The sequence below is a fragment of the Alligator mississippiensis genome, chromosome 12 (genome assembly GCF_030867095.1).
Source record: "Alligator mississippiensis isolate rAllMis1 chromosome 12, rAllMis1, whole genome shotgun sequence".
Taxonomy (NCBI): Eukaryota; Metazoa; Chordata; order Crocodylia; family Alligatoridae; genus Alligator; species Alligator mississippiensis.
This window is the reverse complement of record NC_081835.1, coordinates 5,332,560-5,357,915: the sequence shown is the minus strand read 5'-3', so window position 1 is coordinate 5,357,915 and position 25,356 is coordinate 5,332,560. Positions and strand designations below refer to the sequence as shown.

The 25,356-nt window shown below is 41.0% G+C and overlaps 1 protein-coding gene across 1 annotated transcript in view; it reads left to right on the top strand.

Annotated features, from left to right (window-relative positions):
* The first annotated feature begins 797 nt into the window (after window positions 1–797).
* SUCLG2 (succinate-CoA ligase GDP-forming subunit beta) overlaps window positions 798–25,356 on the top strand; it is a 162,286-nt gene continuing 137,727 nt past the window's right edge. Inside the window, exon 1 of the mRNA XM_006265758.3 lies at window positions 798–890. Coding sequence (XP_006265820.3) covers window positions 837–890 — 54 coding nt within the window. The 5' untranslated portion in view covers window positions 798–836. The remainder of the gene's footprint in view (window positions 891–25,356) is intronic.

Genomic DNA, 25,356 nt, shown 5'->3' with positions numbered 1-25,356 from the left:
GGGGTGCTTGCAGTTATCTGGGGGGCACCTGCTGCTGGCATCTATAGGGGGGAGACCTATCATCTATCTGGGGGAGCACCTGGCATCTATAGGGGACGGGGCAGCATCTCTCTGGGGGCACTTGGAAGCAATATGGGGGGGGTGTGTGTGGGGGGGTGCCTGGCCTCTATAGGGGAACCTGACACCTCTCTGGGGGCGCTTGCAGCGATCTAAGGGGAGCCTGGCATCTATAGGGGGATACCCAGCATCTATCTGGGGGAGTGCCTGGCCTCTATAGGGGAGCCTGACACCTCTCCGGGGGTGCTTGCAGCTTTCTAGGGGGCACCTGCCCTCTATAGTGGAGCCTGGCCTCTAGATAGGGGCATACCCGGCATCAACTGATGAGTGCCTGGCATCTATAGGGGAGCCCAGGATCTCTCTGGGGGCACTTCGCAGCAATATGGGGGGGGGTGCCTGACATCTATAGGGGGATACCCAGCATCTATCTGGGGGAGTGCCTGGCCTCTATAGGGGAGCCTGTCACCTCTCCGGGGGTGCTTGCAGCTATCTAGGGGGCACCTGGCCTCTATAGGGGGGCCTGGCCTCTATAGGGGCATGCCCAGCATCTATTGATGAATGCCTGGCATCTATAGGGGTGCCCGGCATCTCTCTGGGGGCGCTTGGCAGCAATATGGGGGGGGGGGTGCCTGACATCTCTAGGGGAATACCCGGCACCTCTCTGGAGGTGTGTGGCAGCAGTGCGGAGGCTGCCGACACGTGTGCGGGACATACCCGGCATCTGTGTGGGCGCGGCCTGCGCGCGGGGCTGAGGCGGGGCCGGGCCGGGCCGAGCGAAGATGGCGGCGCCCAGGGCGTGCGCGGTGCGGGGCTGCGCGCTGCTGCGCGGGGCGGTGAGTGGCCGGGGCGCGGGGAGGGGTGCGGGCCGCGGGTAGCGGTTCGCCCCGCAATGCGGGCAGGCACGTACCGGGTGGCTCTGCGCTGCCCACACGCGTCAAGCAGGCCGCGGGCCGGGGGCGGCGCCATGCTCGCGCTCCCGCTCCGGCTCCGGCCCCAGGCAGCGTGGCGTGGCCCGGTCCTGAGGGACCTCGGTCGCCCACGCCCGTGCCCCCTCACCAACGGCGCCGCGGTGAACGCGCGCGCAATTTACACCGCCGTAGCCACATTGCGGCTTAACTCGGGTGACAAGCCATCTTCCCATGGTTTAGTCTGGGGTAATTTATTTCCCTTCTCTCACCCCGTCTTCACTCATAGCTTTCTTAATGCGAATGTAAAAATGCGTTAATACTGCTTAGTCTCATTTTGTGAATCTTTATTTGACCTGGGGGGTGGGGAGTTATACTTTAATTAAAACGGCTATTAACGGCTCAAAATAGCGGAAGAACTCGGTGTAGTATGTAATACGACTGATGGCGTTTCACGTTACGATGTTTTGCACTTATGATTTTTATCAATCGACGCCCTGCTTCGTCAGTTGCGACTTGACGACGCTGGATCCGACGTGACGCGACGCGACGCGACGCCGGCGAGCGAGTTCGCGGCGTCGCTCGTCTCCCTGGAGAGCGTCTGTCCGAATTTCCTCTTTAAGAAAGCGGACGAGACGCCACAAAATCGCACGGCCAGGCCTCCCGAGGGGACTCCAGCCAGGAGCTCTGCAAAAAGTCCGGCAGAGTCACCTCAGAGAAGTCTTTCCAAATCAATACGATAGCTATTTACACTATAAATGCATTAACGTAGATATAGGACTCCTCTATAATTGATCGAGTACAAAATTCCTGGTGATTTTTGGTGAAAATAGGGTATCGGGTTTTGGTTCGGGAGCCAATCCCCCGTTTATAACGTCGTTTCTTATGAGAAAATCGTCTCCGGGTTACAACGTTGTGACATAAGCCGCGGTTTTCGGGAACCGATTGTGTCGTAAGTCCCGAGGACTGCCGGTATGTACCAAATTTTACATTAGGAATAAAGAAAATTGAAATAGAAAGACCACTTAACCTTGCTGTTAACATTTGGTGTTTGCAGGAATGCATTAAAAATAACTAACCCCCTAGTTATCAAGATGTTATTTGAGCGCTGTGATAAGAAAGGCAATATATTTGTGGTTACGTTATTATGCCTGAGGCCGTTTGATTTGGGGAAACTGAGTTTTCCTCTTGGTTATGGGAATACAACTCCTGTAGGCTCCAGTGAGAGGTGTATTTGTTTAAAATTAAGGTTGTGATTAGGCCTGTGGAGCAAGGCTTGCCGGAGGAGGTCAATAATTGCCATTTTGCACAAGTCTTAGTGATATTAGGAAACAGAATTAATGGGCCTTCCTTTTCAGCCTTTAACAGACACAAAACTTCCATCAAAGTTCATGGGAATGCTGTATTCACCAGGGCAGCAAGGTGAAGCTCAAGATCTAAAAATAATGATAAATTGGCCAGATGTATTTTGGACTGATTTGCAGCCAGCCACTTTATTTCACCTTTTTTATCCGTTCGGCAACTGCACAGGAATTTTTATTGGTTCACACTTCTGAGTGTGAGCATTTTCCCAACTTGCAGCAGTCTACTCGAGTGAACAAAGCATGTTGGTAGTCAGTTCTGCACCGCTTGTTAAAACAGTACTGTGAGTTTTATTTCAGCTAAAGCATATTACTGGCACTGAACTTGTCCCTGGAAAAGAAGTAGTAGGTCTGTGTCTTCTAGGAACATCCTTTAATTAGAGGGGAGCTTTCATATTGTTCACTGTTGACTGTGTTGTAAAGCTAGAAATATTGGTTCCAAACTATATCTACTTTCTTTTCTAGTTAATTGGGATGCGATGGTGTGTATCTTATTTGACTATTGGATATAAATTGGTTTGCAAGGACATGCTTTTCATAACAGAGGTTATGGAAGTGCGGTCGATATTCATTTCAAGAGAGTGCTCAGAGCTGTACAAAACACAGCTGAAGATGTCATCCTGCCATGGGGTGCTTGCAATATAGGACCATTATTTTTCAATAAAAACTGTAAAAGCAGCCCCTGCATTTATTCCATTGAAATGATTGGGCATAGACTCAAATAGTCAAGATATTTACATGCCTTATACCTGAAATTAATGGGCATAGACTTAAATAGTCAAGATATTGACATGTCTAATACCGATTGTTGTAGGTTGCTCCAATACCTATTGTTGTAGGTTACTCATTAACCAAAGATATTATACCTGTGCATTATTTATTTTTTTATTTCTGATTGAAGCCTCCAGGCACCATGAAGTTCCAAAAATATTTCAATTTATTAAGTATTTGGATTGCCATTTCTAATTAAAAGACCCTCATATGTATGAGTATATTTGTTCTGGGACTTGAAACCAGTCACTCTTAAGCTTAGGGATTTATTTGTGGGAACATTGTTTATATAGATTGGGTGTTGTATACTATACAACCCTCCTAGAATGTTTTCCATTGTTGCCAAAACTGATTGCACTGTTTGTTACTGTATTGAAACAAGTTTTATGAGTGTAAGCGGATGGTACTGCTTCTGAAATCCTCAGGAACAAACACATTCTTCTATATAACTTTGTTTTAAAGGAGCAATATATAGTACTTGACCCTATCACATGGAAACATTGCATCATTTCTCAATAAAAAAAGGAACAAGTCATTTCTTAAATATATATTTTTTACTTTCTGCTGTGAGTTACCTTTTCAGATATTTAAGTGGACCTTTTTTTAGCCTGATTCCTTTATTTTATAGTCTTGATAAATTATTCAGTGTTTCTTCCTTTCCGGGTTCATATTGCATCAGGTACTTCAGGAGAATAAAAGATGGATCTCGATTGTCCACTGTGCCCTGGACAAGGGTGTTCAGGCCTGTTCTTATTGGTGCAATATTTGTAAAGTGCTCTGAAAAACACTCCAGAGACCACTCTGTAGCAAAATTCAATCTTGTAGCTTAACAGTACAATGGGTCCCTTTGAAGTCTCCTGTTTACTTGAATGGGAGTTGGGTTGAGCCCTTTGGGACTATGGAGTGTTTTCAAAATAGTCTTAGAAACAGTGAACTGAATTTAAACAAGGAGTAATTGAAACTGAATTATTGCAGGAGGCCCCAGGCAGGTTTCAGGGTCTTATTGCAAGGGGCAAATATGTGGAGACCACTCTGAATCTTTAATTTTACATCCGACCAACGTGGAGAATCCCCTTCCACAATGTAGGCTCAACAGGTCTTCAAGAAGGCCTCCAAATGTTATGCTACCTTGAGTGTGTTGAAAAGCGGTGGTAAAGTGACAGGAGTCCCCTTTAAAATTTTTCCAAATGTCTTTAATGCAAAACTAGGAACGTTTCAGGCTGACCACCAGACATGTTTCGCTCATGTAAGGTCTTCTGTCAACTCTAGGAATAGACTCAGCTTCCAAAAAAGCATGCGAATATCAAAACTAGATAGCAATTCCTTGTGTAACGCAAACAGACATTTGCTTCATCTCTTCTGTGTTTAATTTACAAATAGTTAATGGTTCCACCAGACATTCTGATAAACCTGTTTAGAGCAGATATGGGGACATGTTTTCAAAACGTTTGGCAAACACCACACTTTTTGCCCTAGTGAGATAATCTGTCCTTGGGAAATTAAATTGTATGCTCTGATCTTCTGATTAGGACCATACCAGCAGATCCTTGTGCCATAAAGACAATAGGAGAAAGAGGTCTCAAGTGTCTGTGGCATTATCTAGGGTCGAGCCTCACATTTCCCTGCAAAGCAGCTATGTTTTTTTCTGCTTTTATTGTGTGATTTTTGCCTTGTCTCACCTTCCAATGAATTACTCAGCAGGCCCCAAACTCCTCTGGTCTGCAACCACAATACAGACCGGCTTTTTTTGGGCAACCCCATACTGTAGTAATTTTTTGGGTACTTACAGTCGACAGGGAATGGGACTTCCACTGCACGTTTGCTGCTCTTCAGCAACTGCTTGCATGCCTGCCCTTGCCCCACTGTGAGAGCTGAACGTGGGCAGGGACAGTATTGCAGAGCAGCTTGTAGGCTGTCAGCCCCTGTTCACTGCAGGCTATGGAGAATTAGGGGCTCACAATCCCACCTGTAATTGCTGTCGCTTTTAGTTTGAGAAGTGCTGAGCTAGGATAGTCATTTTCAGCCAGGGTGCCAGGGCAGTAGGGTGCCACACAATGTTAGCACTGTTAGGTATGGACATATGATTCACAAGATAAACCCAGGGAGTTCAAATAGGAATCCATAGTGTGAAAAACATTGAGTTCTTGGCCAGAGAAGAATTACTCTATTAGTTTTCTGTAGTAAAAAAAAACAAGTGAAAATTAAGAGCTGGCATTTTCTGAGGGGTGCCTTGAGTCTAAAAAGTTTGCGAACCATTGGATTAGGTGTTTGTAGGATAAAAGCAATGGTGAATGCTATTATTGACTTGTCTACTTTTTTGAAGTGTAGGCTATGAATGGTGGTCGGAAGATTCAAGAGTGAAATTGTTTCAAGCAAAAGGAAAAACATGGTACTCTTGGCAAAAAGCTTCCTGTATTTCGTGCTTATTGGTCACTTTGCTCTGATCACCGTGTGTTTACTTTTCTCTGTGCTTGTCAATATTACTGAATTTACACGAATCCAAGATGACTTCATATTTAAGATGGGCCTCCAATATTTAGATTCCAGACATGGAACATCTTACAAATTGGAGGGTTCTCTTAAATTTATCCCCTGCCCAGTGCTATAGTGGGGGAAGCAGCAGCAGGAGTGGTGGTGGTGGGGTACACCCCTGTACCTCCCTGCCTTGTAGTTGATTCCAAGCTGAGGGGCTTTTACAACCCCCCCCCCCCCCCCAGGTTGAAAGGGGAAAAACCCTCTTCTTAGATTCATGTAAATTGGTATGCCACATGCTAACAAATATATTAGCTCAGTCTTGTTTAACTTCCATTTGGTCATGTTGCCTACAAGCTGAGCTGCAAAAAGGATGTGGAGAGGAATACTTGGGAGTTTTGAGCTTCTGTTGGGCATCATGGTCTCTTCTATGCCCATTTCTTACCCATCCTAAGTCAGGGTAGGTGTAATGGTTCCTTCGTTTTTTGAAACCCCAGAGCTTGAAAATATTCAGTATGTGACCAGAGGGAAGAGGACAAGGAGGACTTGCCCTCCTCCCCAAGTGAGTTGTCCATTACTTTGGTTTTTAGGGATATTATTTTGCTGACTTCTGGCCAACTCATTGATACACTATTTGGGGATTATTTGAACAACCCCCTGTTGAATCTCTGAACACGACTTTTGTAGACTAAGTGCATTACTGCCTCAATCTTTCTTTGCAGCTTCAAGTGTATACCCTAAGGACCTGCTCCAGCAAATTCCCTTCTTTAATGGGCTCTGCTGAAGAAGCAAGCTTCTAGCCATTTGCTGAATCAGTTAGCTTTTTCTTCTTAGTATTTTAATAAAATATGGGACTTTACCAGTCACACTTATGCCATTATTTTTGCCTATGATGGTAATACAGAAACTGGTCATTAAGGACTGATCTGTAATGAATTGTCCAGATAAAAATCAGATCAATAACTTGATGAAATTAAGGAGCGGAAACTGTAGAGCGAAAATTGGAAGTATTTCTTAGCGGTGGAGATGAAAGGGAAGTGTTGGAAACCCAGTTACTAGAATCAATTAAAAACAGATTGGTCAAAACACTGAAGAGCAACACTGCAGGATGGCAATGTATGTGATACTCAAAGGGTTTTTTTTCTGTTTGATTTCTGCTACTACTGCTGCTGTTGATGATGTCCTTAGGTAATGGCCAAATCCTGTTGATCTGTAAAAGGAGGAATCCTATTCACATAAACATTTGTTTGTGAGGACGGATTTCTTTGTGGTGGCTCTTGTTTCTTTGCAGATTCAGAGTAAATAGTAAATAGTAGGGCTTTAGAATACCTCCTTTCCCCCAAAGTGTGAGTTTTCTGGGTGAATTTACAGTTTGCTTTTTTATTTGGTGCGTTCTGTCTCTGCTGGCTCATAGACTTCCCAGATTACAACAGTGCTCCATCCTCAGCATATTGGACTAGCTTTTATTTGCTCTGCCAGTGTCCAATGGTAACCAGACAGCATATATAAGTGAGCATCTCCAAAACTCATAACGCTGTTCTGAGACTGTCCTCCTCAACACTGGCTGGATGCATGGGGAATTTTTTTCATAAAGTGACTTTTTCATTTATGCAAAGCTCTTTTTTTAATAACTTGGGGTCCATAGATCATTTTTCATTTTTCAATTCAGTCTTACGATTTTGTGGCAAATTCTACTGCTGCAGAATATAATGCCCTTGATCACAAGTTAGAATTCAAAATTAGGTCTGTTCTGTAATGTTGCTTTGGTATCTGGGTTGTGATGTTGCTCTGACGGACATGTATTTGTGCATATATATTGCATAAAATGTTTTACTTCATATTTTTAGTATTGGAAGATTGAACAGCTCTGGAAGACATAGTAGTTTAACTGTTACCTCTGTCATTTGCATCTTGTAAAATTAATGGTTCAGGCTTCATTTTTCTGCTTTTCATAGCAAAAAGGTGATTCTTGCTGTTTTCAAGTGAAGGACCAAAGGTTATATGCAAGTGCTTATCAGCTAAATGACACTGTACAAGGTGCATTGGAAACGTTGCAACTTTCTGATGTGCTTCCTTGCTCTTTAGAATGAATATGTGACTTTTTATAAAGTGCCCAAGCAATTTACAGTAATAAATCTGAGGATTTATCTTAAAGGTTATGTAGCAGGCAGAAGACTGACCTTCAGGATCCAGTGGACCTTAAATGATATCCCTTGTTCCAAACTGAATTAGGTTTTTATGATTAAACTGTAAATGAAAGAGTTTTATTTGTCTGAAAATAGATGGATACTTTGAGAGTATCAATAACAGCAACTTAAAAACACCCATTCATATGTTGTGCATTTAGAAAGCTTTAGGAACAATAAGCAAACTCATGGGAACAATAACAGGGAAAGATGAAAAATGAGAAGATATTACCAGAATAGATAGACTCAGGGGATTACAGGAAATGAGCAATAGTCTCAGTTTGTGTCAGAGCAAGAGAGAAGCATTTCTACTGTAGCTACTTTCCCTATGGTACCTACCTCCTTCTCTTAAATTCTTGGGTAAAAGTGTAGGGTTTGGATGAATATTAGCAGCGCTTTAGAGGTAGGGGCAATTTAGTAACCCACTTAGTAACTGCTGATAGTATATATTCTCTTCACTCAGTGTGAAGGTAGCTTCAGAAATGTGTAAGTAACACTTTTTTCGTTGAAGACACTCTCGGGTAGTTATGCTGTAGAGTTTCTTTAGTTGAAATCATTTATGTGATTTTTTTGCCACAATTTATTTGCCAGAGTAATTACAAATAGCTCATATTAAAATAATCTAGAATGAAGCGAGGGGGAAGGGGAAATTATATCATTTAACTCTTATTTTAAACACTAAAGATAAGGCTCTCCACCCTTCCCTAGCTATGTCATGACCCACTCCTCCCTGTCCCTCCCAGAGCTGCTTGCTTTTTGCATCCGAAAAGCTCCAGTAAAGGCCTGGGAAAGAGGTGTGACCATGTCCCCACTTTCAAAGTAAGACTAGCACACTGAGTGGGGAAACAGTTGGCTTCACCTGTTAAAATGAAATGGATTGTGAATTCCCCTTTCCACCTCCCCACTTTATAATGCCCACAGGAGCTTGGGAGCACAATCTCCATTCATCCTGGCGGGTGCTACTCAGAACTGCTCGTGTTCTGCACTGGGGCGAGGCAGCACCTTGATGCAGTTTCCGACTTACCCCGAGACCGTTCACGCTCCTGTTACAGTGCTGCACGCAGAGCTCTGTGTCACAAGGTATTTGCTAGCTGAATCATGAAACCTACTCTCCCAGGCAGATGTCACTTAGGATGCAAACAAGGGTCCACCATCCCTATCTGTTTTAGGCTGCTCGTTGCATCTTTTCTGTGCTGTCAAGTACCAGAAAGTTTCCCTCTCTTAGCAGCATCTGATAGAGAGATTCTTTTGGTCAGACCAATTTGCCTGTACCTTCAGCTGTCCAAAGTCTCAGGCATTGTGGCACATAGGCTGGCCTCCTTAACACATCCCAAATACTTCCCTCTTCCCAGGATAGCATTAGAGAGAACTTTCTGAGGAACTTCACCTTTTGTTATAAATTGATTCTATTTAATGTCTGTTTCCCCTCCCCCCCCCCCCGACCTTTGCTTGCAAAGACATTAAAATCCACCCCGCCTCCCTCTGCATTTGGATTTTCACCTTTCACATTTATCCATATGTTAAAATGGAAACAAAATTTGAACGGAAGATTTATGGTTTGGTCCTAAAGCTGCAGGTTATTGGAGACCAAAGCTTTTCAAGCTATAAAATGCAGCAAATCCACCTGGTCCCACAAAACCTAACAGCAGCAATGTTGCTTGAGCACCGGTCTTTCTTTATAGCCACAGGCATGTCTTGTAGAGAGTGCTCCAACAGCAGTGGTTGGTCTGAGACTGAGATTAAGTGTTGTGCCCAGTGCCACAAAGGAAACTGGGGCTAGAGTCAGGATGAGAATTGAGAGGGTTTTGATGCCCACTCATCCTGAAACTCAAACTGCATAACCAAGACATGTTTCCTGCCCCTTTTTTTCCCCATTCTGTAGTATGAAAGTACTTTGAAGACTTTTGATCTCCTACAGATTGTCTTGCCTGCCAACAGTTGAATGTCATCGTTGCTGTGTTCGTTACTGTACTCTCTCTTACGAGTAGGCAGTTTGAGTTGGCATTGGCTTTGATGGTGACCTCTGCCACTTAGCACCTGATTAATGTTATCAGCTGGTAGGTAGGCAGTGTTTTAAAAAGCTACTAGAAGAACACGCTTCTGATGAAGGATTGCTCCCCCCTACTCCCTCAGCTCGCTGATTAGCTTTTATTGTACAGTGAACTTCCACATGTCTGAAAGTCTCAATCATTCCAAATGCCTGAGCAGAGGCAGCGAATGTGCCTGCATTTCAAGGAAGCAAAAAATCAAAGATTGCTTTGTTTTAAACATGCCTTAAAGTACACTTTCATTTACCTGAAATGTTTGATCAGTGATGTTGGAAAGGTAGAAATCTACTTCAAGGCCAGAGTTTTTGATGATCACTGATAATACTGCCTATGGTATTCTAGACTCTTACTTTGGGATCTGATGACGGCAGGCAGCAGTGTGAATGCCCAGCGTGAATAACAGGAAATAGTAGTAAAAAAGTGACGTGCAAAAGAAAGGAAGAAACTCATAAACTTTAGTCTTTTATTCTTGCCCCACAGAATATTATTTCAGTTCATGTTTTGGAGTGTGCCTTTATAGAATACTCCAGGATGATAACTAATTTCTCCCAGTTTTGACTCGTAAGGAATTACCTAGTTGTCTTGTTTATGGGCATATTGCTGAGAGTGTACCTTGTCTTAATTCAAGATTCAAACCATCTCATTAAAATCAAGGTTTATTTAAAAATAGTGGGAGAACATGTTACTAAAACTAAAAATAGTATGCAAAAATGATGACATGTAATGCACTATGAGAAATACTTACTAAGGCCCACCTTAGCTTAGTAAAACAAGTCTTGCATATCTAGTATGTATCCAAGTTCTGTTTATATGTCCTTTCTTTCTGTATCTCTTATGTCTTTAGTACTGTGGACATTTATATCTTTATTGCTGAGGAACGTTGTACTGCTCTTACTGCTCAAGTCATAATCCCCTGTGATGATATAATTAGGTACTAAAGCGTTTATTATGATGGGACTTCAAGTAATAAAGCGCAGGAACAAACAATTCTGAACAGCAATTCTGTTTCATGCTAATTTCCTATTTAAAAAAAATAGAGAATCCAGGAACATATATGCTGAACTTTTTCTAAATTGAATGCTCTCTATAAAGTATAAGAAACTCTCAACACTTAAAAAAAAAAAAAAATACCAGTGTATAGCAAAAATGACAAACTTCTGTGATGTATATAGTTAAGAATTCAGAGGCAAGTTTGATCTACCCATTGGTCATGGTTTGGCTTAATATTTCAGAAACTTGAAATTTGGGTGAAGTACACAGCAAATCCATAGGAAGACATGCTGTGAGTAGCATAACATTTTTATTTTGTTTGTGATGATAGTTTTTCATTTTTTCCTGGTAATATTTAAATATGAAAAGCATTTCTACAGCGTTATATTTTTTGGAAAATATAATTTTAACAGTTGTAGCAAAAATATGGAAGTTAAGCAAAAATATTAAATTGCCCCTGAAGAAATTTGAAATAACAGGGACATTTTTAATTCATGTAGAGAAGATATTCCTTTCCCTTTTTGGGTTAGTAATACATAGCGCCAAAAATCTTACTACTTTTGCAAAGTATTTTCTGCAACTGATTATCCAGTTTTATATTGCTGTGTGGCTCTATTTTCATCAGATACTTCAAAGGCCTTATTTTTAGGTCAGGAAAGTATGCCTTTTTTAAAGCTTTGAAGTTGCAAATAAGCAAAATGGACCCATTTTGATTAAAATTAATTACGAATGCAAAATGGCAGGCGCCTATTGAAAGCCAGCCCACTGACAACAGCAGAAGTGAATCTGCAGTTGTGTTATAGTTTACCCTTTATCCAAGCACAGCTTGATTAAAAAACTCTGAAAATTGGTTCCTGACACACAAAGGTACTGCATGTCTCTTGGTCTTAGAAGTGTGTGGATGCTCAATACATTTCCATTATACCAATTTATCATGAACACATAAGCATTTGTTTAAGGAGTTCAATACAAATAATTGTTTTGGAGAAGTTTTCTGATTTTAATCTGACTGCCTAGCATTTATCAAGATTACCTTCAAATTCTACTTGCCCACTTAATGTGATGGGACTAGAACCTGATTTCTGGGCTGTCTAGCACAGTATCTGAAGATAAAGCTGTCTTTTGCTAGCTGTATCCTGTCTGAAGACTCATCATTCCCAGACACCCCACTGGTGGAAATCTCTATGGGAATGGCCAGAATTTGATGTGGAAAGGCTGGATGAGACACTGGACACTGACTTGGTAACCAGATGGACAGTGTGGTAACTACTCCATGCCTGACCCATAGATACTACTGGCAGTTTTATTATTGACTTTAATGGTGAAAGACTATTTTTTTTTCCAGGAGAATAACTATGCAAAAGTGTGTATATGTGTGTGTAAGTAGATTTACTGTATGGGTATCACATGACATTTAAAGTCTGCAGTGAGTGAATGACACATCAGTAGCACATTCTTGCCCATCCTTCCTCACCATGACAAAAAAAAAAAAGAAAAGAAAAAATCAAAAGGCTTGAGTTTTAAAACATGATTTAGGGGGCATCACAAAAGAGAATTGTGTGTGCTTTCCCCAAGAGATATACCTCAAATGAGTTCTATAATCTGGGAACATAACACCACATTGTGTTATTTCCAAGAGGGCAAAGGTTAGTCTCGGGATCAATCAGCTTGCAATCAGACCGATTATAAAAGAACAAGTGAGAACACGAAGCAAAATCAGTTCAAGGGAATATAGTGGGACAGAAAGGGACAATGAAGAATGGTCTGGAAAGTGAAGTTAAAAAGCCTATTGTAGGAAAATCACTTAGAGGGGGAGCTGAGGCTTTTTATTTTTGTAGAAGCAAGGAGCGAGCTGCCTTTCTTTAAATTCCAGCAAAATTTAATTAAGGCATCCTCGTATCTCCCCTCTCCCCTCCTCTTTAGTCTGCAGCAGCATGAATTATTCAGATTTTAATTGATATAATTGTTACTGAAACATTCTGGAAAACTTAGGGTACCCCTGGGTGTGGTGCTGTGGTGCAAGGTTTAAGCAATGCTCTCAGCATCTAATAGGAAACTTCCCTGAAGGAAGGCTGTCCTCTTTCAATGACCCTTAAAAATATTTTCCTGTATGGTTTTGTGAAGCCACAAGGCATTGTACATATACATCTTTAAAGATTAACTAAATAAGCCATATAAGCTTGTGCAGTTTCTCTGTCTTAGTCTATAAAGGTGCATATCCACCCTGTCTTCTGATTGTATTCAGATTAACTTGCCTCACTACCTCTCTTTGTGAAGGCAGGCTTCAAAAATGTGAATGGAGTGCAAACAGTTGAGTGTGGTATTCTAGAGCCTCCATGTCTTGGCCATGATTCTGCTGCTGCTTGAGCAGTATTACAATGTGTACGGTACCAAAGGAGATACCCTCACTGAAGCTAGCCAGTGCAGCTGCTCATCCTGCAGGACACAAACGCCTGCTAACTGAGAGCGGGACCAGCGCTACTTCTCTTGTCAGTCAACCATGTAGGATGTATGGTGATAGCATAGGAGAGTTGGGAGGGACTTTTGCGTTCTTCAGATGCCTAGCAGTTCATAAAAGATGGAGTCTTCTTCTGTCCTACTGGTGGCTCTGAGCTTACCCCAGGGCAGTTGGGCTCATATCTGCCTTTGGGTGGTAGGCTTAGTGGTGTGGCTACTTAGCCGCTTAGCACTTCCAAGCCCTTTGCTCAAGAAGATTAATAAGGGGTGTGACATGAGTGAGTCCTGTGAGGGTTAGTGAATGGGTGTTGGGATGTATATTTTGGTATACATCTACAACCAGGAATATGGGCAGAGAGATAAGACGTTACAGGTTGCTTGCACATAAGCTAATAGACCTAGTCTTTGAGCTAATAGGTGCGAAATGAAAATGTGTCAAACCTGCTAGAGTGAAGGGGGGTCCAAGAGCTTTTAAAAGTCAATATTTTGAAAAATGACCATAGAGCAGAAGCCCTAGAATGGTTGCAAACCAGGCTTAATTCCAGATTTTTGTAGCATGCTAGTACAGATAGCGATTGTTTTAGCACCTCTGTCTTTGCTATACATTTTTGACTGTTGAAAACAATTGAAATATCTGGATGATCCCTTCCAGCCATCAGGGACAATATAAAAAATACTTTTTTGGACAGGGAAGTAATAAATGCGTCTACAAGAGTGGAAGGAAAACTTTTGAAGAGTAAAAAAAAAAAGCAAAAAGAATGCAATGAATTTGATGCAGAACATTTTTAAGGTCCTATAACTTCTACAATTAAGCTTAATTTGAGCCATGTTTTAAATCTGTGCGCACTAATAAGTGGATAGATTTAAGTCAAAATGCTTGGGTGAGTTAATACTTAAGACTGAACAAATGAAGATAGAGTAGATCGAAGCAGACAAATAAATGCTTGGGAATGCTTTAACATCCAGCTGCAGAAAAAGCAGCGACTTGGCTTGATGCTGAAGGACATTATGTTGGTTTCTTATATTAGGTTTCTGCACTTCTGAACATAATGTGGAAAGCATGATCAAGAATGAAAAGGAAATTAAAGCCATGCATGCTTGAATAAGTAGATACAGTAATTCAGTGATTTCCATAAATTAGTTAAGAGAATGTGTTGTTCTATCAGTTCTTTTTAATATTCACTCTTTTGCTGGTAGGTGGGCTCCCAGGCATCAGGGTAGGTGTTGACATCCCGTTTGCATTTTGATCAAAGATGGCTTCGTATTTGTGAAATGTTCTGGACTGACAGCCTTGATTATCCACAGAACAGGTGCAGCATAAGGAGTTGCAGGAAAGCTGCCTCGTCCTGCTGCCCAAGTTGTTTCTGATTCTTACTTCCAAGGACCTTCCATATGACCGAGACAAACGAGCCTCCCTGTGTATTCAGTCCTCTGTGTCTTTTTGACTCCCATTCCCAGTTTTAATTGTGACAGGGTAATTTGAAAGGAAAAACATGTCCAGTAGTCACAGGAATAAGTATCTGATTTGTGGTCATTCACAAAACAGCTGCTGGAGGCACACTGCAGTATCTCTGGCTGCTTTGGCCTTTGGCCAGCTTTGCACAAGAGACCTACAGTAAAAGGCATTGGGTCCCCCTAGAAAGTCTCTCCAACAGCTTTTCCCTGTTTTCCCTTGCTAGGCATCCAGATTAGACAGCTCTATTGTTATATTGGACTTGCTTCAGAAAACTCTCTTATTGTGTTAGACTTTGTTTAGCAAAGTTTATTGTTTGCCTTTGTACCGCACTGTGATACGGTTATTTGTGAGCACCAAGATAAAAAAAAGAACTTGGTGATTAGTTCTTTATTTCTCCTTGCTTGAGCTCTGTCATGAGGACAGGTAGAGTAAGTGAGCAGGGCTGTGTGAAATTTCACCGGCCATTTTGTTTCGACACTGTTTCGACCAATTTCGAGGTCGCAGCAGCAAAATTGGAATGAAACAGAGGCCATTGAAATAGCCTCAAAACAAAATGAGGCTAATCAAAACGTTTTGACCATGGGCTGGGGATGGGAAGTCGGTCCCAGCTGGGCTGACTTGCCATCCCCAGCGCGAAATCCGGCAGGGCATGGGGAGTCAGCTCAGCTGGGTTGACTCCCCATTCCCTGCACTAGGACCCCATCCCCTGTGCTAGATCGTGTGGGAGGTGAGAGGCAGCCCACCTGGGCTAACTCCCCAACCCCAGTGAAACATCGAAACAGCTTTTCAATTACCACATCCTTCTCACCCGTGGAACTGCTTCTAGTCAATCAGGTTCTGATGAAATTAAAAGACACACCATGAGCAGCCAAAGAGGAATTAAGAATTGAAAATTTAATACCCGCTTTTGTTTTCAGGATCATGTGACATCACAGCAAATCTATAGATAGGCAATGTTTTACTAGACCACTTAATTTATATTATCATTTGTCTAGGAAAGCTAGACTTTAATAGTAACTTCTATTAAAATGGGTTTTGTACACAAAGTAGATGGAGAAGGGAGCAGAGTGGAATCCTGTTCTTTCAGGGCCTGTCCTGCTGACGTCAGTGGTGCAGGATCAAAACTGTCCAAAATCTGGTCTCCATTTGTGGGCTTATCGGTTTTTTGTGTGCACACGTGGGTGCTCATGCCTCTGTGGACACTCGAGCACTAAATGTTCTGTGTTCAAGTGATAAGTTCTAACGTCTGCGTTCCTAAGCACTTGACATTTTGCTCACTGACACCATTTCTCACATGACACCGTTACATTCTTTCCATTGTATATTTGGGTTTTCATGTAGATACATGCTTTTTGCAAAATCGTGGGATCCCTCAAGGATGACTGACTTGAGGCTCCAGGTACTTGGGTTCTTAGTGTCCTTTTAAAATGCTTTTAGCTTGTAAATTTAACTGTTTATGTGCATTATAATGCTTTATAATGTTTCTGATCTATACAGTTGGTATGTTCCCATCCCTGTCTATAGGAGGTCTAGCAGATGAGATAATGATGCAGTAACTTCCTATAAAAGGTGGGTTTTAGGTTGTTATTTTTTTTAAAGTCTACTGGAAATTGGTGTCTGATTGCTTCTCATGAAACAACTAAAGTCTTATTAGATATTTTAAATTTTAACAGTGACTTGAGGGTTCACCCCATTAGATTATGCTTGAGTGATTGCCTCTCAGTCTTTTTTTCCTAAGCATCCTAGAAGGGCAGTGGCTTCCAAGAAAGAAATATATAGCCAAATAGCTTTCCTCTTTCCCTTCTTCCATGTCTGCTTATGGCTAAACTAATTCCATTTTCTGGAACTGAAATGCCACTATTTCAGGTAAGCGCTTTCTCTTATTTCTGCTATGTTTGTAATCATCTTGATGTCTCCTGCCAGGATGCACCGTGATTTTTTGCCTCTCTGTCTCCACTCTGCCACGGTTCTATTAAACAACCTGAAAACAGCTTGCTTTGTACATGACAAGAAGAAATTGGGTTTTCCATTGAGTCTCAAATGCTGTGAATGACTTGTGGAAAGATCAGACTAAGCTCTAGTTTGAATTCATGATATGACTGAAAAAGCAACACACACCTGTTAATGTGAAAACTTTCTTTGGACTAATGCTATTAATCTACAACGTTGCTGTCCATAGAGGTGGACTCCACAGTGAGTTTGGGCTGTCCTTTCAGACAGGAAGGATGTTTCAGTCGTTAGGCAATCTGGGTCAAGTCCCTTGTCCATCATAAACTTCCAGTATCCTGAGACAAGTAACTTAGCTTCCCTGTACCTTGGTTTCTCATCTGTAACATGAGACTAGCGTTAAGGAATGGGTGTTTCCAAACACTACAATAGTGGGAACCATATAACGTCTCTCTTTTTTTAGCGTTTGCTGGTCCTCCGACATCTGTGTGCTGAGCTTTGAGTGGCTTTGTGTGTTTCTGTTATGCACATACAAGAGCAGGAAAAGATTTTCAAAACCAGAAACCTAGAGTTAGTCTCCTAGTTCAAGATTCATATGTCCAAACAAATGGGTGGCTTTTCAAATGCACCGAAACCCCTGAAGCTGTTGGCTTTGGTGGAAGCTGTTGGGTGCTCAGCATGTACCAAAATCTGGAAGTATGTGTTTAAATGTAGACTTAAAGAACTGACAGCCCCTGGCTTCTTTACTATTCATTCCATCCAGGACCAGGAGACGCACCAACTGCAGATGCTTCTTCAGCCAGACAAAGGGTTTTTAAACTCGAAAGCTAGCTAAGAATTTTTTTCCCCAACTACTTAAGTTGGCCTAATAAAAGATACTAGATTCACCCAAAGAACCTTGTCTGCCTAGGACCTTAGACCAACACAGCTACAACCTACACCCCGACTTCAAGAACTAAATCTTGACATCCCTTCGTGTCCCTGCTTGCTATCTTGGGCCCTACTCCCAGATGTGTACTTGAATATAGTTTTTTTTCTAAACCAGTTTATTTAAAATTGGAAACCTAGTTATAAAATAGTTTGAGAAGAACCACAAACACAATCATAATCAAACCCACGTCTTTTCTATTTTTTCCTGCGTGGTGCGATTAGTTTAGTTATTTGACATTAACATCTTGTTTCTAAGAGGTGTGGATCTGCTACTAATACTACTAATTATCCAAGTGAACAGCCTGCCTAGCTTCTGGAAAGCAGGAGTCTGTTTAATGACATATTTCAGTACCCTACTTCTTTGTGTATTTTGAAGTTGAGATGCTTATATCAACTGTAACAATTGTAGTGACAGGTCTCACTTATCCTGAAGAGTAACTATACAGTTTAGGAGTATAAAACGGTAAATTGCCCTTACTGTTTATTGATCAAAATGTCCTTCTGTACCCTTGCAAGTGTGTTGGAGTTGATTTTTGTCCTCATTTTTTTTCTTTTGAGAGATTTCATTTTACTGTACAAGAAATTGAGTGGTATAGTTAAAAAGGTAAAGGAAATTAAAAGATTTATAATTACTAATTGGAATATGCTGTTTGTATCTGCTGTCTTTTAATCCATTTAAAATAAGTCCTATTCAAAAACCTATTCGGAAAAACAGGGCTTGTCTACACATGGTCCTTTTATGCAGGATTAACCTAAAATCACCATTTTTAAGAGGCATTAACAGCACGTGTTCATACATGTGCTCCCTTAATGCACCTTAAAAATGGCGATTTTAGGCTGATCCCGCCTAAATTTGATACCAGCTTAAATCAAGTACCAAATTTAGGTGCAATTAGGTAAACCACATTAGCCCACGTGTAGACAATGCACATTAATGCAGTATGTGTCAATGCGCGTTAGCATGGCTACATGTGGGCTAATGAACTTAGCTATGCGAGCCTAAATTTAATGCACCTTAGCAGGTTTACATGTAGACACACACCTAAATCCCCTTAATGCGCCTTAAATAAAGGTGCATTAAGTTTAGGTGCGTGTAACTATGCATGTAAACATGCTCACAGTCTTATAATGTAGGTACTTTAATTTGAAAGTTTTCTCCTGCTGGACCTATAGGAAATTGAGTGGAAAGCTGATGTTAAATAGGGATTGTTCACAAAGTTATGGATCTGCTATCAACTTCAATAAGAAATCAGTAATCAGCCACTCATGCTTGCTTGGTCCATAGGATGGCAATGCCTGTTCCTGTTAGAAGGAGATTCACGGGTCCTTCCTACAGGTTCAGGTGACACTGTCCATTGCTTATTGAAGCAGAGGGCTAGATTGAAAGGTGGTGCTGAGTATGGGTGCATTTCTGAAATGGTCTTTTGGAAAGGACCAAAGATAGCTTAGACATATAGCAAACCCCAATGAATATTTTAAGCCTTTAGGTTCCATTTTACACTGCGAAGTACGCGTCATGGGTTCTTGTGCAGTAAAATGCATGATTCCTTTCCAAAAATGCACTGTGACTGAGAAGGGCAACACATTCATAATTCCCCCAGGCACCTAGAAGGAGCACGGTTTGTAGCGTTGGTCCTTTGTCAGATGCAGCCTGCTACGTCTCATGCGCAGACATTGATGCTGGCTGGTGTGGGGTGGGTATGCATGACTGCTCTGCTCCCGGCCCTTCTCAGCCTCCTTTCCACCATCATCTTTACAAAGAGGATTAGCGGCCTTCCAGTGGTTTCCCTTTGGAGGAGTCTTGTTCATATCCGAATCACAGGAATCCTTTTGCCCGCTTACTGCTCCATGCAGCCTCCTTCCAATCTCGGTCACCGTTAGAAAGGCAACGGGGCTCGCAGCAGTAAGCACTCGAGTTACAAATGCTGCATTTGGACAGGACAAGGAGCCTGCCAAATTATTGTGTTCAGTGTGATTTACTTAAACCCCCATTACTTTATGAATTACAGGGCTTTGTGCAGCTGGCTGTAGCCCTTTCCTATTCCTTTTCTGCAGACAAGAGATTTCCTACACAATTCACCCAGTGATTTCTGCCTTGATTCCTTCCCATGAACAAAGGGTTGCCTTTCAGAAACACATCCGGTCTTGATTTTTAAGATTTCAAATGACAGGTACCCCCACCCCCACATTCCCTGGTGGGTAGCTCAGTGAGTATTTACCCTTACTGTGGAGGGAAAAAAGGCATCATTTCCTATTTGAAATATTTATATACTAGCTAATATCAAGCCAGGAAGTAAACAAGAAAGTATATTTAAATAGAAGCACAAGGTAAGAGAGGTTTATACATGCACAGATTATGTGCAAAATGAATGAATGATAGTAGAGATAAGTGCATATAAAGACTGTTTCGGAAATGAGCTTGGTCAGGTGTAGTATCATTCCTTGACACCAAAGCTAACAGAAGAGTTGGGATGACATTAATGAAAACTTGGGGGGCATCAGATTGTTTTAAATAGCTTCTTCAGCATACTTACATGGCTTAATAAAACCTACTTATTTCAAAGTTGGTTCCTCTGAAAGCTGCCTCCCTTAGTTATCTTTTTTGATGCTCCTTCTGATACGAAGATCTCCTGCAGTATTGTCAATGACATTTATTGAACAGCTCATGGTGTAATAGAAAGCTTTACTACTTTTATTGACGAATAGTACACTTTTTCATTACAGTTGTCTTTGTGTATTTGTTTCCTTTCATATACACTTGGAATTGTAAAGATTGCTTTGTATTACAGGTCATAGCGCACAAACAAATCAAATAAGTTGTGAAACAGTACAGAATATGATGGATAAGCACATAGATTTTTTTGGTTAGATACCTTTATTTTGGATAAGGTATGCTAAACGCAATTGCCTCTTTTCTGTTGGGGGACCCTTCCTAAAGTTATTTCCCTCCCTTATTTCCCCCCTCCCTAGATGACTTGTTTCAATATAACCCATTACAAGATATTCCATATTTATAAACCTTGGCACCATAAATATTTGACAGATCATTTGCATGGGTAGAGCTCTTGCATACTGTGGTGCACAGGATCTATGAGCACACGTTATAGCTATATTGGCTCAGTGAAGCAGTACACAGGGGGAAAGAGAGGGAAGGAGGGAGAGATTAATTTGAATTTTGTTTGACCGACCTTAAAGTCGGATGCTTTTACCATGCCCATCTTTACTTCATGGTATGAATATTGGTTTTCTACCTAGAATGAAGAAGGGATGTTGGAATCCCATGGAAATGGTCTTTTTTGTTTCTTTTTACATTTATCCAATAGAGTGCATGAAGCTGGCTTTATTTAAACATGTTATGACAATCAAAATCATATGAGTCAAAGACAGGGACTCATAAAATAATCCCCATAGATGCATTTTCTTCTTTTATTGATTGTGAGGGTACAGACTATGGATTTAACTTGAAATCTCTTGCAAGGAGAAAATAAGTCTTTTAGATTAGCTTGCTTTTTCTGCTGAAGTTGTCATAAACTCATCACTAAGCCAGACAAGGCAAGTCTTGCATAATGCTTACATTTATCTACCACTTGGTTTTCAAAGAACTATATTGATATTAATTGATTAGTTGATTCGATTTCGCTATATACATCTTAGCTGAAAATATCCTTGTCAATAAGCATGAAGAGCAGGTATTTCTTCCTTGCCCATTTGAAATGAGTGAGGCTGAAGCTTCTGGCACTCCAGCATGATCCAGTTGGCATTTCTGATGTCAAAACCCCCAACAATTAATGGCTGAGACCTCATACCTGAACTACTCCAAACTAAAATAGAAACCCTCATACACCTGTTATATTGAGTAGGTGGGGAGGAATAGTTCATGGGCATGCGAAGGCTGACCTAGAGGTGTAAATGGGTGACTGCCTATCTGGGTTGGAGAAATTGGGTGTGAATCAGTAAAAGGGCAGTTTCAGTTGTCTTCCTTCTCACATCAACCTTTCCTTAGATGTTTGTCCCTCTTTAGCCACTTTAAAGCCTATTATTGTTGCAACCTGAGTGGGAAGGCTTTAGTTGGCTGATGATGGTACGCTAGCGGCAGGATAAGCAAATGCAGGCTATAAGGTCTCAGAGTTGAGTTCCACATTTGAATTGTGGGATGTTTGTCCAAACCTGTCCTATTAAGATTTCCCCAACATAATTTCTACAATAGTTTTCATATTTGCCCAAGGAATAGGAGGGAACCAAACCTGTTAATATTCAAAGAAATGCTGTTTAAAGATTAAAATGCTATGAGGTAGGATGAAGGTATGCTGAAAGTCTTTACATGCCTCTTTGCAGATCTTGCTGCCGCTTTCCTAAATTAATTCTAGTTTTCAGCAAGATATCCTCTGTCAGCTGCAGCTTGCCCATTGAGCTAGAACTAAATTTTACTGGTTTTGGGCAAGTGGGGACCTGGGAACTGGTTTACCAGCCACAGATAATCAGTTGCTTACCAACCAAAACTTGTTTGATGCACACAGGTCTAAAGCTGCCATTTCTGAACATCTGTGCTCATAAAATAAGACTGATCGTTTCCTACCAGAGTTTGTTCATTGGCATAAGAAAGTTGCCTAGAAATACTGCAGTTAAGTAAATAATAGTTCAAAATGACTGGATATTTTAGCAGACTGGATAATGAGGTACTTGGATTTAAATCATTATTTCAAATCCAGCCCAGGCGTGAGAAGAAAGGGTACACATGATATATGATAGTTTCTGACGGTCGAAGAACCTAAGGCTGATCCAGTTTGTTAGAAGTAGAGCTGGATAAGTATAATGGCTAGCATTACCTATTTTGTGGCTGAATGAAATTTTTAAGTTACTTAACTTACCATTTGAAAACTTTTTGTTCAGTATATTAAGACAGTTTCTCTTTTTCTGATTGTGTGTGTCTTAAGCAGACACTTGGAAGAACTCTCTTGGGACCCAAGAACTCTCTTGGGTCATTGGCAAGACTCTGAATCTGACAATGATAATTAATATTTCATATTGATAACAACTTAGAAGGGTTTTGTTCAAGTGTTAATTCCAAATGTCTTGGGGGGGGGAGGGGGTTTGTATATGAAAATGTTATCTTCTGTAAAATGTGCTCCTAGCTCTATTTCTCTCTAAGTATCTCCTTAGAGTTCTGATTCAAAAGTAGCTCATATTATTTAAGTGCTACAAATTGTGCTTTAATTTATTGCCACGTGACAGCTCAAGAAACAGGAAATCGGATAGGGAAAATATTGACTATGACTTCTCTCAGAGAACATGCCACACTTACGGAGCCCTGGGCTTTTTTGTAGGCAAAACAGTGGGAAATAAGAGATTATGGTGACAGCACGAACAATTTATTTTACTGTCTAAAAGTAGCTAGCAAATCCCTGACAATTAGATTTTGGGGAAGGAGGATGAGTAAGTGGCATCTGACTTCTCTTTCAGTTTGCCTATGCAACTTCCATCTGAAAGTTTAGTTGTACAGTTTGCTTGTATATAAGCAAAAATACAGTTTTTGTATATGCTTAGAAGAACTTGGTGTCTAAAGTTTTGTAGGACAGGGGAATTCACTTACCTGTGATAGTGTTTTTGGTAGCATAGTATGTATGCTCCTTTATTGTGGTCTCACGGGCAAACAAAAAAACCTTTGCTGTGTGCGTCTAGATTCATGTTAAGGAATGCTAATCCCGGAGTGAACATCCTGTGTGCACCAAGCCTTTTGAAAAAATTTACCTTAGTCTTTGATACTTTTCCAACATTTCTCTTTGAAGCTTTTACTTCTGTTTATTTTAGTTTCTTTTTTCTCCTGTACATTTGCATCTCAGATCAGTAAAACAAATAAAAAATACATCATGGAAAAAGTATTAATGCATGTAAACCTTTCCCTGTGGTGTCCTATTCCAACTTTGAACCTGGAAAATATTTTACAATGCAGATAAATTTTAAACTGATTTTCAGATATTACTTAAATGGGGAGTGTATTAATGCCATTCATGACCATTCTTGCAGTTCTGTTGAGGCCTTTTTTCTTATATGTTTATATAGTATGATTAAAAATGAAAACAACTTCAATATACTACTTTCTTTCTAAGATGCCCAAAGTGCCTCAGTTCCAAGTAAGAGCTGTTATATCATCTTCTCCTAGTAGTAGCATTTCTTTAGTTGGACGCCTCCAATGGGGATGTGAATGGCAGTTATCCTGCACTCAATAAAAATTTCCTATGCAGGGATTAGTTCTTGTAGCTTAAGTTTGCTTTTATTCCACTGTAAGAAAACTGTTGCCTGGATTTAGTCACAGAAAAAAGCTGACTTAAGTGGTTTGTTTTCCTTGGCTAACAAAACTTGGATTAATATATACAAAGAAAGTGGTTAGATGCTGAAGAAGTAAAGAAGATTAGAAGGTTTGGTTTTTCTTAAAGCATTAAAAGCTTCTTTGGACTGTTGAAGGAAAAGGTAATTGTTTCAGGAGGAGGATTTTGAATGTTGGGAGGGGGTGTGCTTTAAGAAATTGGATTTTTTTGCAAAAAACTCAAGAGTCTCAAAAAACCATCTTCTCAAGCAATGCCACCCCACACAAATACTTTGCACCAACAGAAGTGCTGAGGCTCAAGTTTTCTAGGTCTTGCCTGTTTTATTAAAAACATAAAATGTAGGGTGTCACATGGAAATCTCAGGGTTTTATTCTGAAATGGCCACCAACTGAGAATTTTTAGTGTTTCCTTCCTGGTTTGAAATGAAGTACCTGTGAAATAATTATATTCTTCCATAATGCTGTATAAACCCACAATGAAGAAATAGATTGCTGAGAAGTAAATTGCATACAACTCCAATGTCTCTTTTGCTATTCAGACATACTGTAGTCCATCCAGCGGTGAAACTGCGAGAGACTCAAAGATGTATGGCTCGCTTCAAGGAAGTCTCCTTGTGATTTCCTGGCCGAAGTGCTAGGAGAGGAGGTACAGGTATGGGGGAGAAGGGAACTTATAGATGAAGGAAGGGAAAGAAATCTTGAAAATAACCTCTGCTTTCCTTCCTTTTGTTTTAATCTTCCCCCTCTTTTTTAAGAGCCTTTCAAATTATTTCCATTGATCAGTGCTCACAGCCGGGTTTCCTTATACAGCCTGCTTAATGCTATTTTGCTTAGTGCTAGTTTACTATAACACCCATTTTATATTCATACCCAATTCCACTTAGCGCTCAATGAGTTTCGTTATAATGCTTACGGTCACCATCTTGGCTCATAATAACTTTTGGTTTTGCTTAATGCTATTTCTGCTTAACGCTTGGTTTTTTGGGTGCCAATTAAGAGCGCTAAGCAGGGGTTGCCTATAGTCTATATTTCATGAATGGGCAAATATACATCTGTTGCTCTGTGCAATTTACTGCTGCTGAAGGCAACTAGATCGACCGCGGTAGAGCTGTGGCATCAAGGGGGATGGGAGGATAACCGAGACCCCTTCAGGCATGTAGTATTAAAATTGCCTCATTAAAGCCTTCTGCTAATAAGCCTCAAGGGAAGGGAGAGGGTTTGTGGCTGTCCTACTGGAGAAAAAGAATGGATTTGGGAAAAGCAAGGTTTCTTTTAACGTTTTGTGTTTTAGAGCCTTCCACGTTGATAATCTCGACGTTCATGCAATGTCACTGTGTCAGTGATGTCTTTTTTTAAATTGTAGTGATTATTTAACTGCGGCTTGCAAGGCTGTGGCACTTGCTCCACAAAAAATGCTTAGGCCTCATCCCCATTGGAGCAAAGAGCTTGGG